The 18,495-nt window shown below is 34.8% G+C and overlaps 1 protein-coding gene across 4 annotated transcripts in view; it reads right to left on the bottom strand.

The window, feature by feature from the left end:
* The window catches only part of CCDC34 (coiled-coil domain containing 34), a 333,393-nt gene that overhangs the window by 303,958 nt on the left and 10,940 nt on the right, over positions 1-18,495 (bottom strand). For 2 of the 4 annotated variants that reach the window (XM_059406819.1, XM_059406827.1), the window contains exons 3-6: positions 15,316-15,423; positions 7,220-7,378; positions 6,311-6,452; positions 4,277-4,816 (exon numbers count right to left, since the gene is read on the bottom strand). In XM_059406819.1, coding sequence (XP_059262802.1) covers positions 4,599-4,816; positions 6,311-6,452; positions 7,220-7,378; positions 15,316-15,423 — 627 coding nt within the window. In that variant the 3' untranslated portion in view covers positions 4,277-4,598. Of the gene's footprint in view, positions 1-3,725; positions 3,770-4,276; positions 4,817-6,310; positions 6,453-7,219; positions 7,379-15,315; positions 15,424-18,495 lie in introns of those variants that run through there. The other 2 variants (XR_009405454.1, XM_059406837.1) reach the window with 2 other exon arrangements.

Below are 18,495 nucleotides of genomic sequence, written 5' to 3'. Positions count from 1 at the left end.
CTCTAGGGCCTCTGTACAGGCTGTTGCCTTGGACAAGAAACTCTTTCCCCAGATTTTAGCAAGGCTAACTTAGCTGCATGTTACCATCCCAGAGAAGCCCATCCATCTAAAGTAGTGAACTTCCTCCTCCACCCAGTTACTATTTATCCCAATATTCTCTCTGACTCGCTAGGTAAAAAAGTAGCATAACTTGTCTATGTCTCAATTTCCTTAGCTATAAAATGGGGATAATAAAAGCAACTATCTCATAGGGTTGTGGTGAGGACTAAAAAAGCTAGCGCACATAAAAGCACACAGAATGCTGTTAGCATACATAAAGTATCCAATATTGAGGTCAATAATGGCCTTTCTTCATCTTACCATGGCCAATTATGAAAGCTCTTTCCAGCTCTTCCTTATCTCTTAGGCAGCACTGAACAAAATTCCTAACTCCTTGCTTCAAACACTTCCCATGGCTTCTGGGACATCATACTTCACTGGCTTTCTTTCAACTTCAATGAATGCTTCTTTGCAGGATACTTGCTGGCTGTTCGATTTCTAAATATTGGGATATTGAGCCCTCTCTTTTTACTATCCAAACCCTCCCTAGATAACCTGATCCAGTTCTATGCTTTTAAATACCACCTATATACTGATGTTGCTGAAATTTATATCTTCAATCCTGGCTGTGCCCAAGCATCAGACACAAATATCTAACTGCCATCTCCACCAGGTTACTAAGTTAGTATTATAAACCAGAGATCTAGATCAGAATACTTAAGGACTCCTCTCTCCCCATCTCAGCCATGCATCTACTCCTACCACATCTTCTGATTTTTATAATAGCTATCATCATTCATCCAGGTGATCAGGCCTAAAAACACATCTAATGTTTCCTCCTTCCCTCAGCCTGACGTCCAAATGTTAGAAGTCCTGCTTGTCTCACCACCAAAATATATCCCAAATCCATCTCTACTTCCTACCATGCTGCTACTGTCACTTTACTTCAAACTACTGTGATATTTTTCCTGAATACAGCAAAATCTTCCCCATGAGTTTCCCTGCCTTGACTTTTTGTCCCCAACAAGCCAGTTTCCCCACAGCAGCCAGAGTAATCTCTAAGTATATATCTGATCTCATCAATTCCCTCCTTAAAATCTTCCAGAGGCTTCTCAACACAATTAGAATAATCGAACTGGTGAACTCAGGATTATATGTGATCTGACTCTCCAGCCTTAACTCTTACTATCTTCCCCATCACTCTCTCCAATCCAGACACGCTGGCCTTTTTTCAAACATAAAAAACTCATTAAAAAAAAAAAAAAAAAAAGATTATTTGAGAGAGAGAGAGAGAACACAAGCAGGGGGGAGTGGTATGAGGGGTGGGCAGAGGAAGAAGCACACTCCTCACTGAGCAGGGAGCCTGTTGTAGGGCCCAATTCCAGGACCCTGAGATCACAACCTGAGCTGAAGGTAGATGCCCAACTGACTGAGCCACCCAGGTGCCCCGCAAACTCATTTCTCCTCTAGGGCCTCTGTACAGGCTGTTGCCTTGGACAAGAAACTCTTTCCCCAGATTTTAGCAAGGCTAACTTAGCTGCATGTTACCATCCCAGAGAAGCCCATCCATCTAAAGTAGTGAACTTCCTCCTCCACCCAGTTACTATTTATCCCAATATTCTCTCTTATTTTTCTTATAGCATCCAAAGCCAAATAAAATGCTATTTGTTTACACATTTAATATGTTTCCTATCTCTGCCATATAAGATCTCATGAGGGTGAAGGGGGCCCCTCTTATTCACAAATGAACCTCCAGCATCTAGAATACTAATTAGCCCACGGTAGGTACTCATTAGGTTTTAATTCAATCAATCTGAAGAAAACAAAAACAGTATTCACCTTTTACTTTTAGCATAGGGGTAAATGAGCATTGAGAAGCACTGACAAGTAAACTTACTGTTAGTATATCCTCAGTCAAGACCAGTATGTTAACCGAAGTCAGTTATTATACAAATCAATTATCACTAAAGAAAAAGAATACTGGTACATCTTATCAGAAATATCATATAAAAAAGAAACTTACCTGCATTTTTAGGTACTCCACTTATTATTTTGTAACCCCATGATAATTTTCTAAATTAGACAAGGTATTGAACACTGAAAAAAAGAGGCATCTTCCAGATACGTAGAAATATAGCCAGGACTCACAGACTCAGGTCTACAATACCTGTGTTCTTTCTATCAGATCATGATTTTGACATTATAGTCTATCTAGATATTTCAGAGCACTTCCAATCAGTGGTAGTAGAAGTCAGAGATATTTTCAAAACCTCAAAAGTTATAGTTTGTAATGCCTAAAATATCAAGTACCCTGACATAAAAAAAAAATGGATTCTCATTTAAAACACTAACACCCTGGTGATCAGGTATGCTGATTCAAGTTTTTGATTAATAAAATGGGATTTTAATAATAAATGAGTTTGGCAGTCAAGATCATTGTAGTAGTAAAACAGAACCTCACACATCCATAAGATCAAGTCCAAATTCTGCAGCATAGACAGAGCCTTTTTACTCTGACCCCTGCTTCTCTCCTAGCTACTTTTCATAGCATGTCCATGAGTATGGTCAGCCTCATGACCATTTGGAATAATCTCTGCCTATCTTTTACCAGCTCAAATGTCACCTCCTGCTTGTAGACTTTCTTAATCCCTTCACAAACTGAACTATCTCTCCTCTAGGTTCCCAGATGATCTTTGAACTTGATTTTAAACAGCATATTATAGTACTTAGTCTGTTACAGGTTTTCCTGACTAGGCTGTAAATGTTGACTGAATTAAAGAAATATGTTGTTTAAATTCCTAAATCAATATGCAAAACACCTGTCACAGAGTAAATGATTATAGTAGTCCCCCCTTATCTGTGGGGATATATTCCAAGACCTCTCTCTGGTAGACACCTGAACCACAGATAGTACCAAACCCTATTTATATACTGTTTTCCTCTATAAATACAGACCTATGATGAAGTTTAATTTATAAATTAAGCACAGTAAGAGATTAACAATATGAACAATTATAATAATATATTATAATAAGTTGTATGAATGCAGTCTCTCTCTCAAAATACTTATTGTACTGTACTTACCCTTCTTTGGGACTGCAGTTGACCACAGATAACTAAAACCACAGAAATCAAAACCACAGATAAGGGGGGACTATTGTAATTTGGCCAAACTAATTAATCGATGATTGAACAAAAAAAGTCTGATTAGAATTAGGCTTATAGTTAAAAGTTGCCTAAATAACTTAATCTATGTGTGAAATTGAAGGTTTCTTAAATACAAACATATATTAAACTCCCAAGAATTCAGGCCTCTATATGCTTTGTTTTTAACACTTAAAAAGTTTATTGCTACTTTGGCTAATTGTACAGTCTCCCGACACAGGTGAATTTGTTAAAGAATCATCACCTGGAAAAATCACTGTGTCTAAGAGGTTCTCAGAAGGATCATCAAGCCTCTAAATCTCACCAATATTCTGACCCAATGAACCCTACTGACTCCTCCCAAACTGTTCTCTGGTTAGAAGTGAATTTTCCCAGATCTCTTCCAAGATCTTACTCCTGTTTCTTTGTGTTGGTCAGCACCACCGTACATTCATCATTCATCACCGGAAATGTGACTGATGACTAAACTAGCAGAAACATGGAATATGTTCTAAATAGGTATCACTTTTAAATGAACTTACTGAACTTTATATTGTCACAACAAATCTTCATTTCTTGATGGTTCCTAAAAAAAGATACAGAGTTTTAAAATTTAATAAAAGTGCTGTTATTTTTGTAATCCTTTGAACCTTCCTTAATATGTATTTACTAATATGATCTCAGCTTTAATAAAATGCCACTTAAACTTTAACATTAAAAAATAATGTACTAATAATCTTAATTTCAAAATTAACCACCTAATTATAACTAATGTGTAAGTATTTGTATAAAGTTTAGCAAAATATCATTAGTGTTTCATACCAATCTAAGATCCAGAGCATATAATAACGTTTCAAAACTCGACCCTCATTTCTTTGTTACAAAACATGCCTCTAATTGGTTATTTAAAAACATTTAAAAATATTTACAAAGGAAAATACACCAAAAGTTATCAACAAAGACTGTTTTTGATTACTGTAGGAGTCTAACCTATTTAAATTTTTCTAAGAATTATCTTGAGCATGCAGTTTAGAAATGTTTGTCTGAACAATTTAAGCTTAATCTTACTATGTTCATAAACACAAACACAGAGTATGAAAGAACACAACACAAATTGTTGGTTTTATTGGCATTACAATGTAGCTTTAATACAAGCTAAATATAAACACAGTTGTTAGATATTCAGTCACTTATCCTGGGAAACAAAATGCCAAGATCAACCTCGAAGCGCTTATAAAAATGAAAATGTATAAAGGATCTTCAATTAGCTCTAAGGACAATATATACAAATGCAAAAATGGGAAAGTGCCAATAATCACATCACATGCCGAGCTGTTTGTTGACTGAGGAATAAAAACGATTCTACTTTTAAAATTAAATAGCTTTAGGTAAAAGCATGCAATTTCCCACATCCACTATCTTTGTATTCTGCACAGAGTTCCAAGGCAAAGATTGCTTCTGGCTTTCTGAACCACCAGAGAGGATGATGACCTGCGTGGCTGACTTATCACAGGCCTTTTAGTCTTCTTTCCTGATAGGTCCTTAGCTTCTTTGGAAGGAGGCATATGAATGGGTTTCCATGGAATTGGATTATAAAAGGCTGGTTCTGGATAAGAATTTCCACTGTAAAAATCTAAAATTATTAAAAAGTCAGAACAAAACAAAACAAGAAAAAACTTCTTGAGATCAAAGAAACTACTTATTTTTAAATTCCTAGAAAAATGTTACAGTATCAAAAGGGCAAAAATAATACTGACAAGCCAATTTAATCCATTTAAAATTTGAACTCTAATATATTTTCAAACAAGTAACATTTTTCAAATATAGTAAGTACTGCAATAAAAATTAAAATATAAGTGATAATTCTAAGTCCAAAGAGTGTTGTCAAAATCTATATAAATAAAAACTCATATAAAAATTTTATTAAGAAATCACTTTTAGAACCCTTAAACTGATCAAAATCTTCATTTTCTTAACTCAGTATAGGAAACCACTGTTTGTGTACTAGTTTTTCCTAGTCAGACACTGAAGTTTAGAGAAAAGAAAGGTATATTGCATTATAGCTAAAGTGAATCAAAACTCTTGTTCTGAATCACTGAAATTCTAAATTATTATCAATCAAATTAATCTGATTATATACTACCCCTGTAATTTTGATTATTAAAAGTAGAAGAGCATTTTCAGACAAATGTTTATTAGAACAACTCATTAAAAATGCAAAATTTGATAAAATAATCCATTATTGTAGCAAACAACTTCTAGTCAATATATATATTCCCACCTGAAGTTTTAACTATACTAATCAATTGTTGGGTTAAAACCACTGCTTATTCCTCTTTTTTTTTTTTTTCAAACAGAAAAAGAGAAAGCAAGGAGCAGACCATGCCTAGTGCCTAATATCTGTAATGGATGACTTTTGTGACACGTAGGAGAGGCCTAAACCCTGACAGCAGGAATGTGTTGTTCAGACACTGGCAACCCACTTTGACTGCATAGATATGTCAACACACACTTCACCAAGATGGTCAAAACAAAGTCTGGAATATGTTCTATTGTGTGAACAGAACAGAATGGGGTATTTTTAATAATAAATCACTTAAACAAGTGAAGGCAGCTGTCAGCAAGGTATGAGCTTCCAACATGAAGTACAAAGAAAAACATGCACTGCCATTTATATAATCAGAGCAAGCCTAAAGGCCAACCGGTTTTGTGTCGGGTTCATGTGCTGCCTAGTATTCCACCCTGCAAAAGGAATGTACCAAAGACATTGGAAGCTCAGCCTCAGAGATGGTTAGAAGAAGGGGAGGAAAAATGATCTTTTAAATATATCCTCATGAAGGCTTCAAAAACCAAAAACATAAGAAAGTTCCACGTGTTTCTTACTGGCAGAAATCATTACTTTGCAGTTTTGCAACTACTGCTTTTAAAATATATCTAATTTATAAGAGAATGACAAAAGATTTGTAGTATCTCTATAGGAACATAGTGTGTTATAATCTTCCAAAAAATAGTAATTTGAAAGAAAAATGAATTTTACACATATCTATTTATGTCAGAAGGAAACATAATGTATAATATTTGCTCCTGTAAGCCATATTTATCTAAGCCACATAACATAAAAACCAACCTGTAAGTTTTCCATTGGCATAACCATAGCTCTTTGCAGCTGGACGAGGTTTATTTTTTGCATTTTCCAACCATTCCTTAAACCTTTTCTCTGCTATTTCCTTTTTTTCCTGTAATTCAGCTTGCCGTTGTTTTTCTTTTTCCTTAAAATGACAAGACCAAAGAATCTCTAGTGATGTTCTGTAACTAAAAATTCTATTCAAATTCAATTGACTCCTTCCCCAATAGCTTCCTACCCCAATGGCTTACTGATCATAAATATTAAATCATATTTCTATAAATTGATAAAAAAAAATTAAACATGATCAGATATGTAATCTAAAGGTGGCTGCTTCTACACAAGACATCAAGCCCAAGAAGGAAAAATGCAATTCGCAGTTGTTTTTTTTTTTTTAAGATTATTTATTTATTTGACAGAGATCACGAGCAGGCAGAGAGGCAGGCAGAGAAGAGGGGAGGAAGCAGGCTCCCCGCCGAGCAGAGAGCCCAATGTGGCGCTCAATCCCAGGACCCTGGGATCATGACCTGAGCCGAAGGCAGAGGCTTTAACCCACTGAGCCACCCAGGCGCCCCCAATTCGCAGTTTTAAAATGGAACAGTAACTTACAATGTAATAAGGCTTTCATAAAAGTGCATAAAAAATATTTAAAAGCATAAACCATGAAAAAAAGTTTGAACCTGACTGAAAATATATCAAAAAGCTTATAAATATTCTTCAACCTGAAAAAGCCATAAATGCATATTCATATCTAAAACTTCCACATAGTATAAAGAAGTAGGGATAGTTTCATGTCTTTGTTTTATGGTAAAGTGGTCCCTATTTTCTATTAGAAACTTTTTATACAATATAGTTGGCACATATGAACACTAAAGCCATATATTCCAACTGGTTACTTTAATAAAAATATACCTTTTCTTTCTTCTTCTTTTCACTTTCTTCAGCATTTTTCTTCTTTAACCATTCTTGGTATTTTTCTTTTGCCTTTTCTTGCAAATGTTCTTTCTCCAATTCCTTTGCTGCTTTTTCCTCCATTTCCTTATTAATTTTTTGTTCCCTTTCTTTTCTTTTCTTAAATAAAAATGAAAGAATTTCAATTGCATTATCTGTAATTATGCCCATATAAGCAAGGAGTGTTATATGCAGTAATTTTCTAAACTTCAGTTATTTCTTAAAAGAGATGGTAACATAGTGGTTAATACAATGTAGCTTTTGAAAATATATAACATACCTGTAATTGCCTGGTCAATTGTAGTCTACCAGCTTTGCTATAAATTTCATGAGGACAGTAACAAAGACCTTGCCCACTGAAGTATACTCAGAGGTTGTAGCAGTACTAGGTAAACAGTAGGTGCTCAATAAAGATTTGTTGGTTAATGAAAAGAAATTACAACCCATTAGACTGTTCTAAATCTTGTATTTTAAAGTAGATGTTTACCTTCACTCTAAAGTAGAAACCATATATTTATATTTCCTGACAGTTTGCCAATACAAATACTTAGCTAAAATCTTTGTCATCTGTGAGGTACACAGCACCAAAAAAATAACATTTTGAACCATTAAATACCGTTATAAGGGCACATACAGACAAATCTCTAGCTACATAATTCTTATAAGTTCTACAGAGACCAGAGGTGGCAAACTTTGGTCCCCAGACCAAACATGGTCCTGTATTTGTAAATAAAGTTTTACTGAAATATGGCCAAACCCATTTATTCATACGTCTATTGTCGGTGGCTGCTTTTGCACCACAACAGCAAGTTGAAGAGCTACAACAGAGACTGTATGGGCTACAAAGCCTAAACTATTTATCTGGCCCTTTAAAAAAAAAATCTGACTGTAACTCAATGTTTGTTTCCTTTTCATTCAGAAGATAATTTACCAATCCACCTATATTCTAAATAAACCAATAACATGGCTTACTCTCCTTATCAAAGATTTAAAAATAATTTTCAAGGCCGAAGTGTATGCAGTACAAATGCCAGATGCATTACCCTTCATGGAGCAAAAGAAATATGATCGAAGAAAAAAATTCTTCCCTTGAAAGCATCTTGTAGAATATGTTAATGTAAGTAATTCAATTAACATCCAAGTAAGAAACACTAGTTCCATAGAATATACGTCAGATGCCATACAGGAAAGACGGGTTTTAAAATTCAAAGCCCAGCACGCTTGGGTGGCTCAGTCAGTTGAGTGACCACTCTCAGTTTCGGCTCAAGTCATGATCTCAGGGTCGTGAGATCGAGCCCCATGTAGAGCTCCACTGCTTCTCTCCTTTTCCCTCTGCCCCTCCCCACTGCTTCCTCTCTCTCTCAAATAAATAAATAAATCTTAAAAAAAAAAAAAAATCAAGCCCAAGATGCTATGTGTACTTCTGTCTTGCTGGTCAACCAACAGCTGCAACAAGGAATCCTTTCTTGCTGAGAACACAATTTCCATTAAAACAATAATGGACTTTACTTCATACTGTCAGAAAAGCTACAAGATTAAAAACAATCTTGTAGTATATTTCACTCACTGTCTGACTCATGAGACTCCTCCACAACCTCATCAACAAGGAGTCTTCCAGTCCCTATGTTGCCTTCCATTATAACAGCTAACATCTAATGAGTGTTGACTCTTCTTATTACTTTTGTATATACTTTATACATATGTACTATATCAATTCTTATAACCACAATATGAGGTAGGCAGTATTATAATCTCAACTTAAAAATATGGAAATGAGGGACGCCTGGGTGGCTCAGTTGGTTAAGCAGCTGCCTTCAGCTCAGGTCATGATCCCAGCGTCCTGGGATCAAGTCCCACATCGGGCTCCTTGCTTGGCGGGGAGCCTGCTTCTCCCTCTGCCTCTGTCTGCCTGTGCTCACTCTCTCCCCCGATCTCTCTCTCTGATAAATAAATAAAATCTTTAAAAAAAAAATATGGAAATGAGGCACAAAGAAGGTAAGTCATTTGCCTAAATTTACACAGGTGGTAAATGGCAGATAACAGAGCATACAGACACCAAAATGAATGTTAAGAATAATTTTATGTCAATTATTTCAATTTAAATGAAATGCCAAAGTTCCTTAAAATATATGATTTTCCAAAACTGATTCAAAAAGAAAATAGAGTATCTGAATAACGCTCTACTTGTAAAAATAATTCAGAATTTAAAATCTTCCCACAAAGAAAACCCCAGGCTCTAATAGCTTCACTGCCAGATTTCATCACACATTTAAGGAAGAAATAATACTAATTACTACACAAAGTATTTCAGAAAATAGAGGAAAAAAGGAATACATCCAAACTCATTTTAAGAACCCAGTATTGTTCTGATATCAAAACAAGGCATGGAAGTCACAATATACTAATAAGGATGAGACAAGATAACTGTTCTCATCATCAAAAACTTGAAATTTTTAGAGATACATTTAATGAAAGATGTATAATACCACTATACCTGGAAAACTAAAAAACACTACTGAGAGAAACTAAAGATGACCTAAATAAATAGAAAGAAAAATCATGTTTATAGATTTAAAATTTGATATTACTAAGATGGCAATTTTCTCCAAAATGATCTATATATTTAATGAAATCACAATAGTGTCAGGTATTATTAAAGCAAACATGATCAGAGAAATTCATAAGCTGATTCTAAATTAAATATGGAAAGACACAGAATAACTAAAAACAATTCTGAAACAGAAGAAAAAAGATGGAAGATTTACATGATCTGATTAGAAGAATAATTATAAGTTCAATAATTATAAAACTAAAGTAACAGAGTAATGTGGTACTGGCACAGGACTAGATCAAAGGGAGAGAAAAGGGTCCAGAAATAGACCCATATTTATATCGCTAATAGATTTTAAACAAAAGTGCCAAGGTAATTAAATAGGGAAAAGAGAATCTTTTCAACAAATAGTGCTAGAACAACTGGACATCCATATCCAAAAAAAGAAAGAGAAAGAGAGAACCTTGACCCTTAACTCATACCACACATTAAAATTAACTCAAAATATACATATAGGTAAAACTAAAGTTTTACACCTTCCAAAAGAAAACAATGGAGAATATTTTCATACACTTGGTGTAGGCAAATGTTTCTTAAATAGGACACAAAACCCACAAGCTACATAAAAAAATTTTTTTTTTTATTTTTTTAAAAGATTTTATTTAGTTATTTGACAGACAGAGATTACAAGTAGCAGAGAGGCAGGCAGAGAGAGAGGAGGAAGCAGGCTCCCCACTGAGCAGAGAGCCCAACGCAGGGCTCGATCCCAGGACCCTGGGACCACGACCCAAGCCGAAGGCAGAGGCCTCAACCCACTGAGCAACCCAGGCGCCCCATAAAAATTTTTTAAATATGGAACTTTATCAAAATTTAAGACTTCTCTTTAAAAAAATCCTATAAGGAAAATTAAATGGGAAGAAATACTTGCAATACATACATGTGACAGGACTTAAAGGAATATAAAAGAAAACATGCAACTTATGAGTAAAATATACAATTCTTCCACAAAAAATTTAAGCACAAAACAAAAACAGGAAATGAGATGTAGAAATGGTTGATAGCATTAAAGACTGAATTGGGTACCTCAAAATTTTTATGCTGAAGCCTTAACCTTCAAAGTGACTATATTTGGAGACAGGACTTTTAGAGAGGTAATGAAGGTGATTAAAGTCCTAAGGGTAGGGTTCAAATTCCATAGGGCTGGTGTCCTTATAAGAAGAGACATCAGAGAGAAGGGCTTGTGAGGGTATGGAGAGAAGGCATTCATCTTGCAAGCCAAGTAGAGAGGCCTCAGGAGAAACCTTCACTGATAACCTGCATTTTAGACTTCCAGCCTCCAGAACTGTAAGAAAATAAATTTCCATTGTTTAAGCCACCCAGTCTATGGAATTTTTTTTATGGAAGCCCTAGCAGGTTAATACAACAAGTTTATGAAAAGATGCTAAATATCATTAGATCTCAGGGAAATGAAAATTAAAACAGCAATAACATACCACCACATAGTCACTTAACTGAAAAAGACAGACAATATCAAGTTTGGCAAGAATGTGGTGCAACAGGAACTTTCATACAATAGTGGTGAAAATATAAAATGATACAAGCATATTAAAAAACAGTATGGCAGTTTCTTTTAAGCACATACTTAACATACAAACTGGCAATTCAGTTCTTAAGCATTTAACCAAGAAATGAAAACTAATGTCCACAGCACAACTTGTACATAAGTGGTCATAAAATTTTATTTGTAATATCCCAAAACTGAAAATAGCACATTTTTCCACCAACTGGTAAATGGATATACAATTTATGGTTACTGCACAGAATACTCCACAGAATGGTTACTACTACTCAACAATAAAAAGTACAATCTTAAAAGAGCAAATTTTAAAAACAAAAGAGGCCCAATGCAAAAAATATATATTCTACGATTCCATTTAAATGAAATTCTAGAAAAGGTAAATCTAATCCACAGGGAAAGAAAGTGGACTAATGGTTTTCTTGGAGCTGGGACTAGTTGCGGGTGGGGAACAGGGCTTGAATGCCAAGGGGCGGGGGGGAACTTTCAGGAGTCACAGAAATATTCTCTATCTTACTGTAGTGATGTTTATTACACAGGCATATAAGTTCGTCAAACCTCATCCAAATTAAGATAGGGTTATTTTACTGTATGTAAATTATAGCTCAATGAAGTTTCTTTTAAAACCTCAAAAAGACTGGTTGCCCTCTCTTTTAAGAGGTGCGGCCCCGAACGTTCGGTTAGATTCTTGATGCTTGGTGCGAAATAAAGCTTTGCTTGGCCTTCAAAAGAAATTTTAAAAATTAAAAAAAAAAAAAACATCAAAAAGAATTTCTGTAGAATTTAAGCTGGAGAAGAGAGAACAGAATGCTTTTAGTTAGCACAAGGAGAGGAGAGCAGGCACTCAGAGGGATGCACTAAGACAGAGAGCAGCCAGCTACTAAGTGGCTTCAGATTTTCTGGCACTCCAGTTCTATACCACACAGAGCACAACAATAAATCTTCCCTTTTTTAAGACAGGGCCCTGAGAGAACCTTTGTTTCTTGTAACTAAAGGAAACTAACAAAATAACTGGGTACCTAAAGTTTCAAAACCTCTATTTTGGTTCCTTCAGTAGTATCTGGAACAGAGTAAAAGTGTTGAATGTCTGAATGATGCATTGGATAAGTGTTATTTATGCTTTATCAACCTGTACTTTTTACATTGAAAAATCAGTTCCATGTTTTGAGAACTAAAAGTAATTTTATTTTTAACTATTTCTGAAAACAGTAAATAAGGGTCCTTTCATAACATATGTGATAACACACTGTAAAAAAAAAAAATCTAGAAAAATGAATTAGTATGGCCACACAAATGTAAGAGTACCAGATAAGATAAGCCATTTATTTGAAAATGATTTAACAATTTAGTGTCATATTAGAAGAAATCGACTTTGCTAATGGATATACAAATTCTTTTTGTCTGATTGTTTTTGCTAGAACGCAGAGAAAATGACTTAGAGAAAATTATGCCACAGATATACCTAAAATGTGAATGAAGCTAGAGGCAGCAGGGACCACACACCATGAAATGTAAACAAAGATGCCAGATGGGAAGAGAAGAACCAGGAAAGCAGTCTTTACAAAGAAGGTAAATCTGAGACTGAAAGAGGAAATCTGATAGGTCTGAAAGGAAAAAAAAATGGAGTAATCAATTATTCCTTAACTTGCACAAGAGGTCTGCAAAATAAATAAATTTAAATTCTCAGAGCTTATTTTTGAACCATTCTCACTCATACTTGCTTTCAAAAGTTGGTGATTTGTGTCAGGACAAACCATTTCCAACCAAAAGAAAAAAAAAAAAACTTTTTTCTCAAGTAACTGGATTAGATCTACTGACACTAATTAAAATAGAGACTATATCATCTCTTAGCAATATCTTACATTCTTAGACAAATAACAACTATGTTTGACTGGCATGGTAAAATGAGCTTAATGGAGTTAAAAGATAAGAGAAGCTTTTAGAGGAGAGAGCATACTATTCTACACATGTAAAACTGGTTTTATGGCTATAAACTGCACAAAATATCACACAGACCTTGCAAATAGTCACACAGACTTATTCTGATTTGGGCACTGATTCACAAAGAACTTTCTTATTGTATTATGGAATGAAGAAAACATAAATAATAATGATTTACTTCTGAAAGAGCAAATACATTTACAGTTATAACACACACACTTCCAGCCAATTTCTTTCTTACAATACCTAGATGACGGAAGCTATGTCATCTTCAACTTACTAAAATTATTGACCAGGTACTCTTACTAATGCCACTGAGCATTAGATTCAATAATATTAAGGACAATTAGAATTAAAATCTAAGATTCTGTCTTGTGCTCTAAATATCTAACTAAACTCATAAAATTGGATCAAATAATAAAATCAATACCATTCTAAATATGTGAAAATTACAAAAGAAACAAACAGATAAAAAGATAGGTATTCTCAAAATTACTAATTTGTGATCCAATAAAAGAATCTATTAAAACTGAAAGATAATAGATTTATTTTCTCATTCCAATAACAAATGTTTACTGCATTATAAAGCATGATGCTAGATCTTACATAGAAATATAAAAAATAATTCCTACCCTTAAAAATTCTTAAAATTACAAAGTTGTTAAAGATTTTGTGTATACAAAATCCAAAATAGCAACAAAATAGATACAAAATACAAAGTGATATAAACTGAACCAGGATTCAGAGAGGGAAAGAGTTTCTATTTCTAGCATGTGATCAGTGAATGATTCATGTAGGAAATACTTTGAGTTGGATAATAAAGGGAAAGGTAGGGAGGAGGATATGATGAAATTCCATGCTGATGAAGTATAATATAAAAAAATAAGGAAGTGAGAAACAGAATGGAAATGTTTTCAAATTTTCTCATGAATACATATCCCTGGAGAGTGGGGAGCACAGTCTGTTGCTTGGGATTTCTCTGAAATCTCCTGTGTATCTTAAAATAACATAAAATTTTTATTCTATTACCATTAAATATCTATCCTGCTTTAACATGAAAATAACACTTTTCCTCCTAAAAATTTCCAGTAAAACCAATACTCAAAGAAATGGATCATGATTATCCTATGTGTGCTCTCAAAAGAATGCTAGTAAGAAGCAACAGCATAAGATGAAGAGAACCACAGGTGGAAGAAGACATGGCTCAGAGAGCAGACTAGATCTTTAACCAGCCAGGCCAGAATTGTTAAACATTATTTGGAGGACTGTAGGGAATCATAAAAAATATATTTTGAACTGGGGAATGACATTTGATTTTTTTCAGCAAGATCAGCCTGGCAAAGCCACAGAGGATGGATTCATTCACTCAGCAAATATTCTGGGGCATCTGCTATGTGTCAGGCACTGATCTAGCTGCTGGAGAACTAAATAAAAAAGACAAAATCTCTGGTCTTATAGAGCTTACATCCAGTAGGGGAAATAAGCAGTAAATAAGTTGAAAGATATAGTGAGACCAGAAAGAAAGAGATCATTAACAGGAGAGTGCTGAATAAAGGAAAGGTGGCAGGAGGGGAAGGCACAAACAACAGAATAACTCTGATAATACCGAGGTGACTGAGATGACAGTAGTACTCGTAACAGGAATCAAAGGAAAATAGGCAAAAAATGGGTTGTTATAGATTTGCAGGCTCCGAAGTACCTGTCAACCTAATAGAAGTCCAAGACCCCAGGAAGTCCAGCCAAGATACAGAATCTGTAATTACTTACAGCAAGAAACAAGGAAGCCACATGAGCGAAAAGGAAGAAAAGAAGAGAAGAAAGGGTAGAAGACAGAAACTTGATAAATGTCCACGAATGTAGGGGAAAAAAATCAAGTCGAAGAATGAATCTGAGAGAAAATAACAAAAAACTTCGTCATGAGGAGTAATGAAAAGAAAGACTTTGAAAAATAGCTGTCAATATGTGGGTGCAGATTTTTTTCCTCCTTACCTGTTCATTCTTTTTCTGAACCCATTCCTTGTGCTTTTCTTCAGCAATTACCTTTCTTTTTTCACGTTCTTCCATTTCTTTTCTTTTTTCTAGCTGTTGATTTAATTCCTACGGATTTTTATGCAAACAAAGGCAGCATTTAATACAAGTACTCAAATCACATATTAAAAACAAGGCTGATATTAACCAAATTAAACAAGAATATAATTTCCTTTAGAGAAAATACACTGTTAGTGACAATAACTTACTTAAGTAACTAGTCCATGATAAAAAGAAACCATTGGTAAAAACTATAAGTCATTTTTTAAAAATGCAAATAATTGCTTGGCAGCAAAACACTAGTTTCTTAGACTAAATTTCAGCTAAATAACTCTCATTGAAATCAACTTTCCCACACATAAATTTTGGCATCACTGTACGCTATTGGCAGAAGCTCAAGAGAATTGCAACTTTTTTAAGTCATAGAAGGTTTCTAGATTCATAATGCAGATAAAGGATTGGAGTTAAATAATCCCTAAATTAAAATTTTGATTCAAGGTTAATCAAAGAAGAAATGTAAAGAAACTACTCAATTTTCTTACAGAAAAAAAAAAAAGAATCCAGATTTTTCTTCACTGATTTTATAGCTTCTGGAGTGTAAAACAAAACCACATTCATATCCCAGATTATTTAACTGCCTTGCTGTCACTCGAATCTACACGTTTGGGCATTTCCTCAGGAGAAAGAATGTAGAAGGTATGGCCAAATAAAACTTCGAGCTGAATGCCACCACTCTGTCACTCATCAGTTAAATTACTGCATTAGTTGAGAATGCTGTTCAAACTAGACTCCTAGGACTCTACTGCCATAATTACTGGTTATTTTTCTTCTCTCTCCTTGATACTAATAATCAGATACTTTTATATATCTTTCATTGGACCTCACTCCTCCTCCCCATCCCTCCCTTTCCCAAAGACTTACTACCTAGCACCTGAGGGTGCTAGTGGGAAAGCCAATTTTTCAACTCTCAGATAATTCCAGTGTGTTAAATGAAATGAAGATAAAACTTGACACCAAGAACAAATCTCTTGGACTTTAGAACAACTGGTCACAGGATACCTATCTTCCATGACCTCTCATTCTAAAATTCTGCTGCACAGATAATAGCTGCCCTAACTCATTCAGAAAGTCTTCCAACTTTTAAACACTACATACCCCTCTACCCCTCACAAAGTAAAATATCCATCTGGTTTTTAAAGGGATTTTTTCATGACCTCTGCAGAGACTATGCCTTGATTATTCACTTAATGCTTCTTGGATGCAGTGTCTACTATGAAGATAGCAAAAACTAGATACAGATGAAATTCTAGACGTCTCCAATCTGATGTGATTCTACATACATAAAAGAATTAAAGCACTACATTGTGAGGAGCTGTGTATAACATTTCAGAAAAGGGAAGGGAAGGGAAGATGAGATGAGAGAAAGTGCGGACCAGGGCAGTCAGAAATAGATAGTTGGGAGATGGCTTGACTAGGCTGGGGGTGGGGGGTGGACAACTAGAAAATCTGAATGTAGTACTAACTAGATGGGAAAAAAATCTTTTTGAGACAGGCAGAGTAAATTGAACACTATGAAGCAGGAATACATGGCAAAGGCGATGATTCTGAACCCTTAAAGCTGCAGACTGCACTTGAAAGGAGGAAACCATCTGTAAGGGAGTGACTAGGACATTGCCACGGTGTAGGAATTGTGAGGGGAAGGTCTAAGAAGAAGTATGTGTGTATGAAAGGCAAGATACAGTTCTGACAATCAGATATCCAAAATTTTCCAAAACAGACTTATTATTAAGGAAAATGATTATTTAAACATACAACTAATAATATGATTGATTATATTTATGTACTCTTTTAAGATTCTTCACATAATTAAATTCAAAAATCAAGAAAAAAAAGGATACTTTGTGTTCAGAAATTTTAGCTGACATAAGAATTAAAGATGAAAGGTCAAAGGTACCTAGAAAATGCAAAACTGACCCAAACTGTGCCCTGCTCTCAGGTAGTCTGGTCAAGTAATTTGCTGTCACAGAATATACATCCCTTTCTGAGACACAACCCCTGCCCTCCAATACACAAGGCAGCACCTCTCAGAATTCCCAGCCTGAATGCCTCCACCTGTTTATCACCAGGATACGCCTCTCCCAGACACAACCAGCACTCTCTCCCACAAGGCCCCTAGTACGTCTTCTGGGAGACAACTGGAGTTTCAATAAGATTATAGCTATTTTCACACAAAGTGAACACTTGATTATGGAAAAACAAAATCCAAAGAGGATCCTAAACATATATTTTTCTTTCAGTAGCTTTTGCTGACTTTCAAAGAACTTTTTATCACTGAAGGTAACAATCAAGAAAAGAGACAGTTTTGAGTTTCACCAGCTCTAAACCCTACCCTACTTCTTTGCTAAGGACTGATGAATGAAATGGCCCTGTGCAGGATTGGGAAAAAAAAAAAAGAAAAAAGCACCTGGATTATTCACAAACTAAATAATTTTTTTAATAATTTAGAACAGATTGTATTAAAATGTTAAAGCAAATGTTAAAAATTAGAATTAACCAAAGATTATAGAGAATTTATGGCAGTCTGCTAGAGAATTTTTTTAAATAATAGAAATTTAAATATAAAGGGCGCCTGGGAAATTTAAATATAAAGTGCATTGGGCCTCTGCCTTCTGCTCCGGTCATGATCTCAGGGTCCTGGGATGGAGTTCCTCATCCAGCTCTCTGCTCAGCAGGGAGCCTGCTTCCTCCTCTTTCTCTCTCTGCCTGCCTCTCTGCCTACTTGTGATCTCTCTCTCTGTCAAATAAATAAACAAAATCTTTGAAAAAAAAAAAAGAAATTTAAATATAAAAATGTATATGATCTACAAAACCAATATGCTATTTTTTATAATACTAATGTTCAACATTTACTGTATTTGTCATTCAACATTAGTTACAAATGTAAAAAATTTTGTAAGCAGGTAATTTTGATGGATTAAAATAATTTTTTAAAAATTTAAAAATATTTTAAAAATAGGGCGCCTGGGTGGCTCAGTGGGTTAAGCCATTGCCTTCGGCTCAGGTCATGATCTCAGGGTCCTGAGATCGAGTCCCACATCGGGCTCTCTGCTTGGCGGGGAGCCTGCTTCCCTCTCTCTCTCT

Source organism: Mustela nigripes, chromosome 1, assembly GCF_022355385.1.
Source record: "Mustela nigripes isolate SB6536 chromosome 1, MUSNIG.SB6536, whole genome shotgun sequence".
NCBI lineage: Eukaryota > Metazoa > Chordata > Mammalia > Carnivora > Mustelidae > Mustela > Mustela nigripes.
This window is presented reverse-complemented; position numbering and strand designations above follow the sequence as displayed.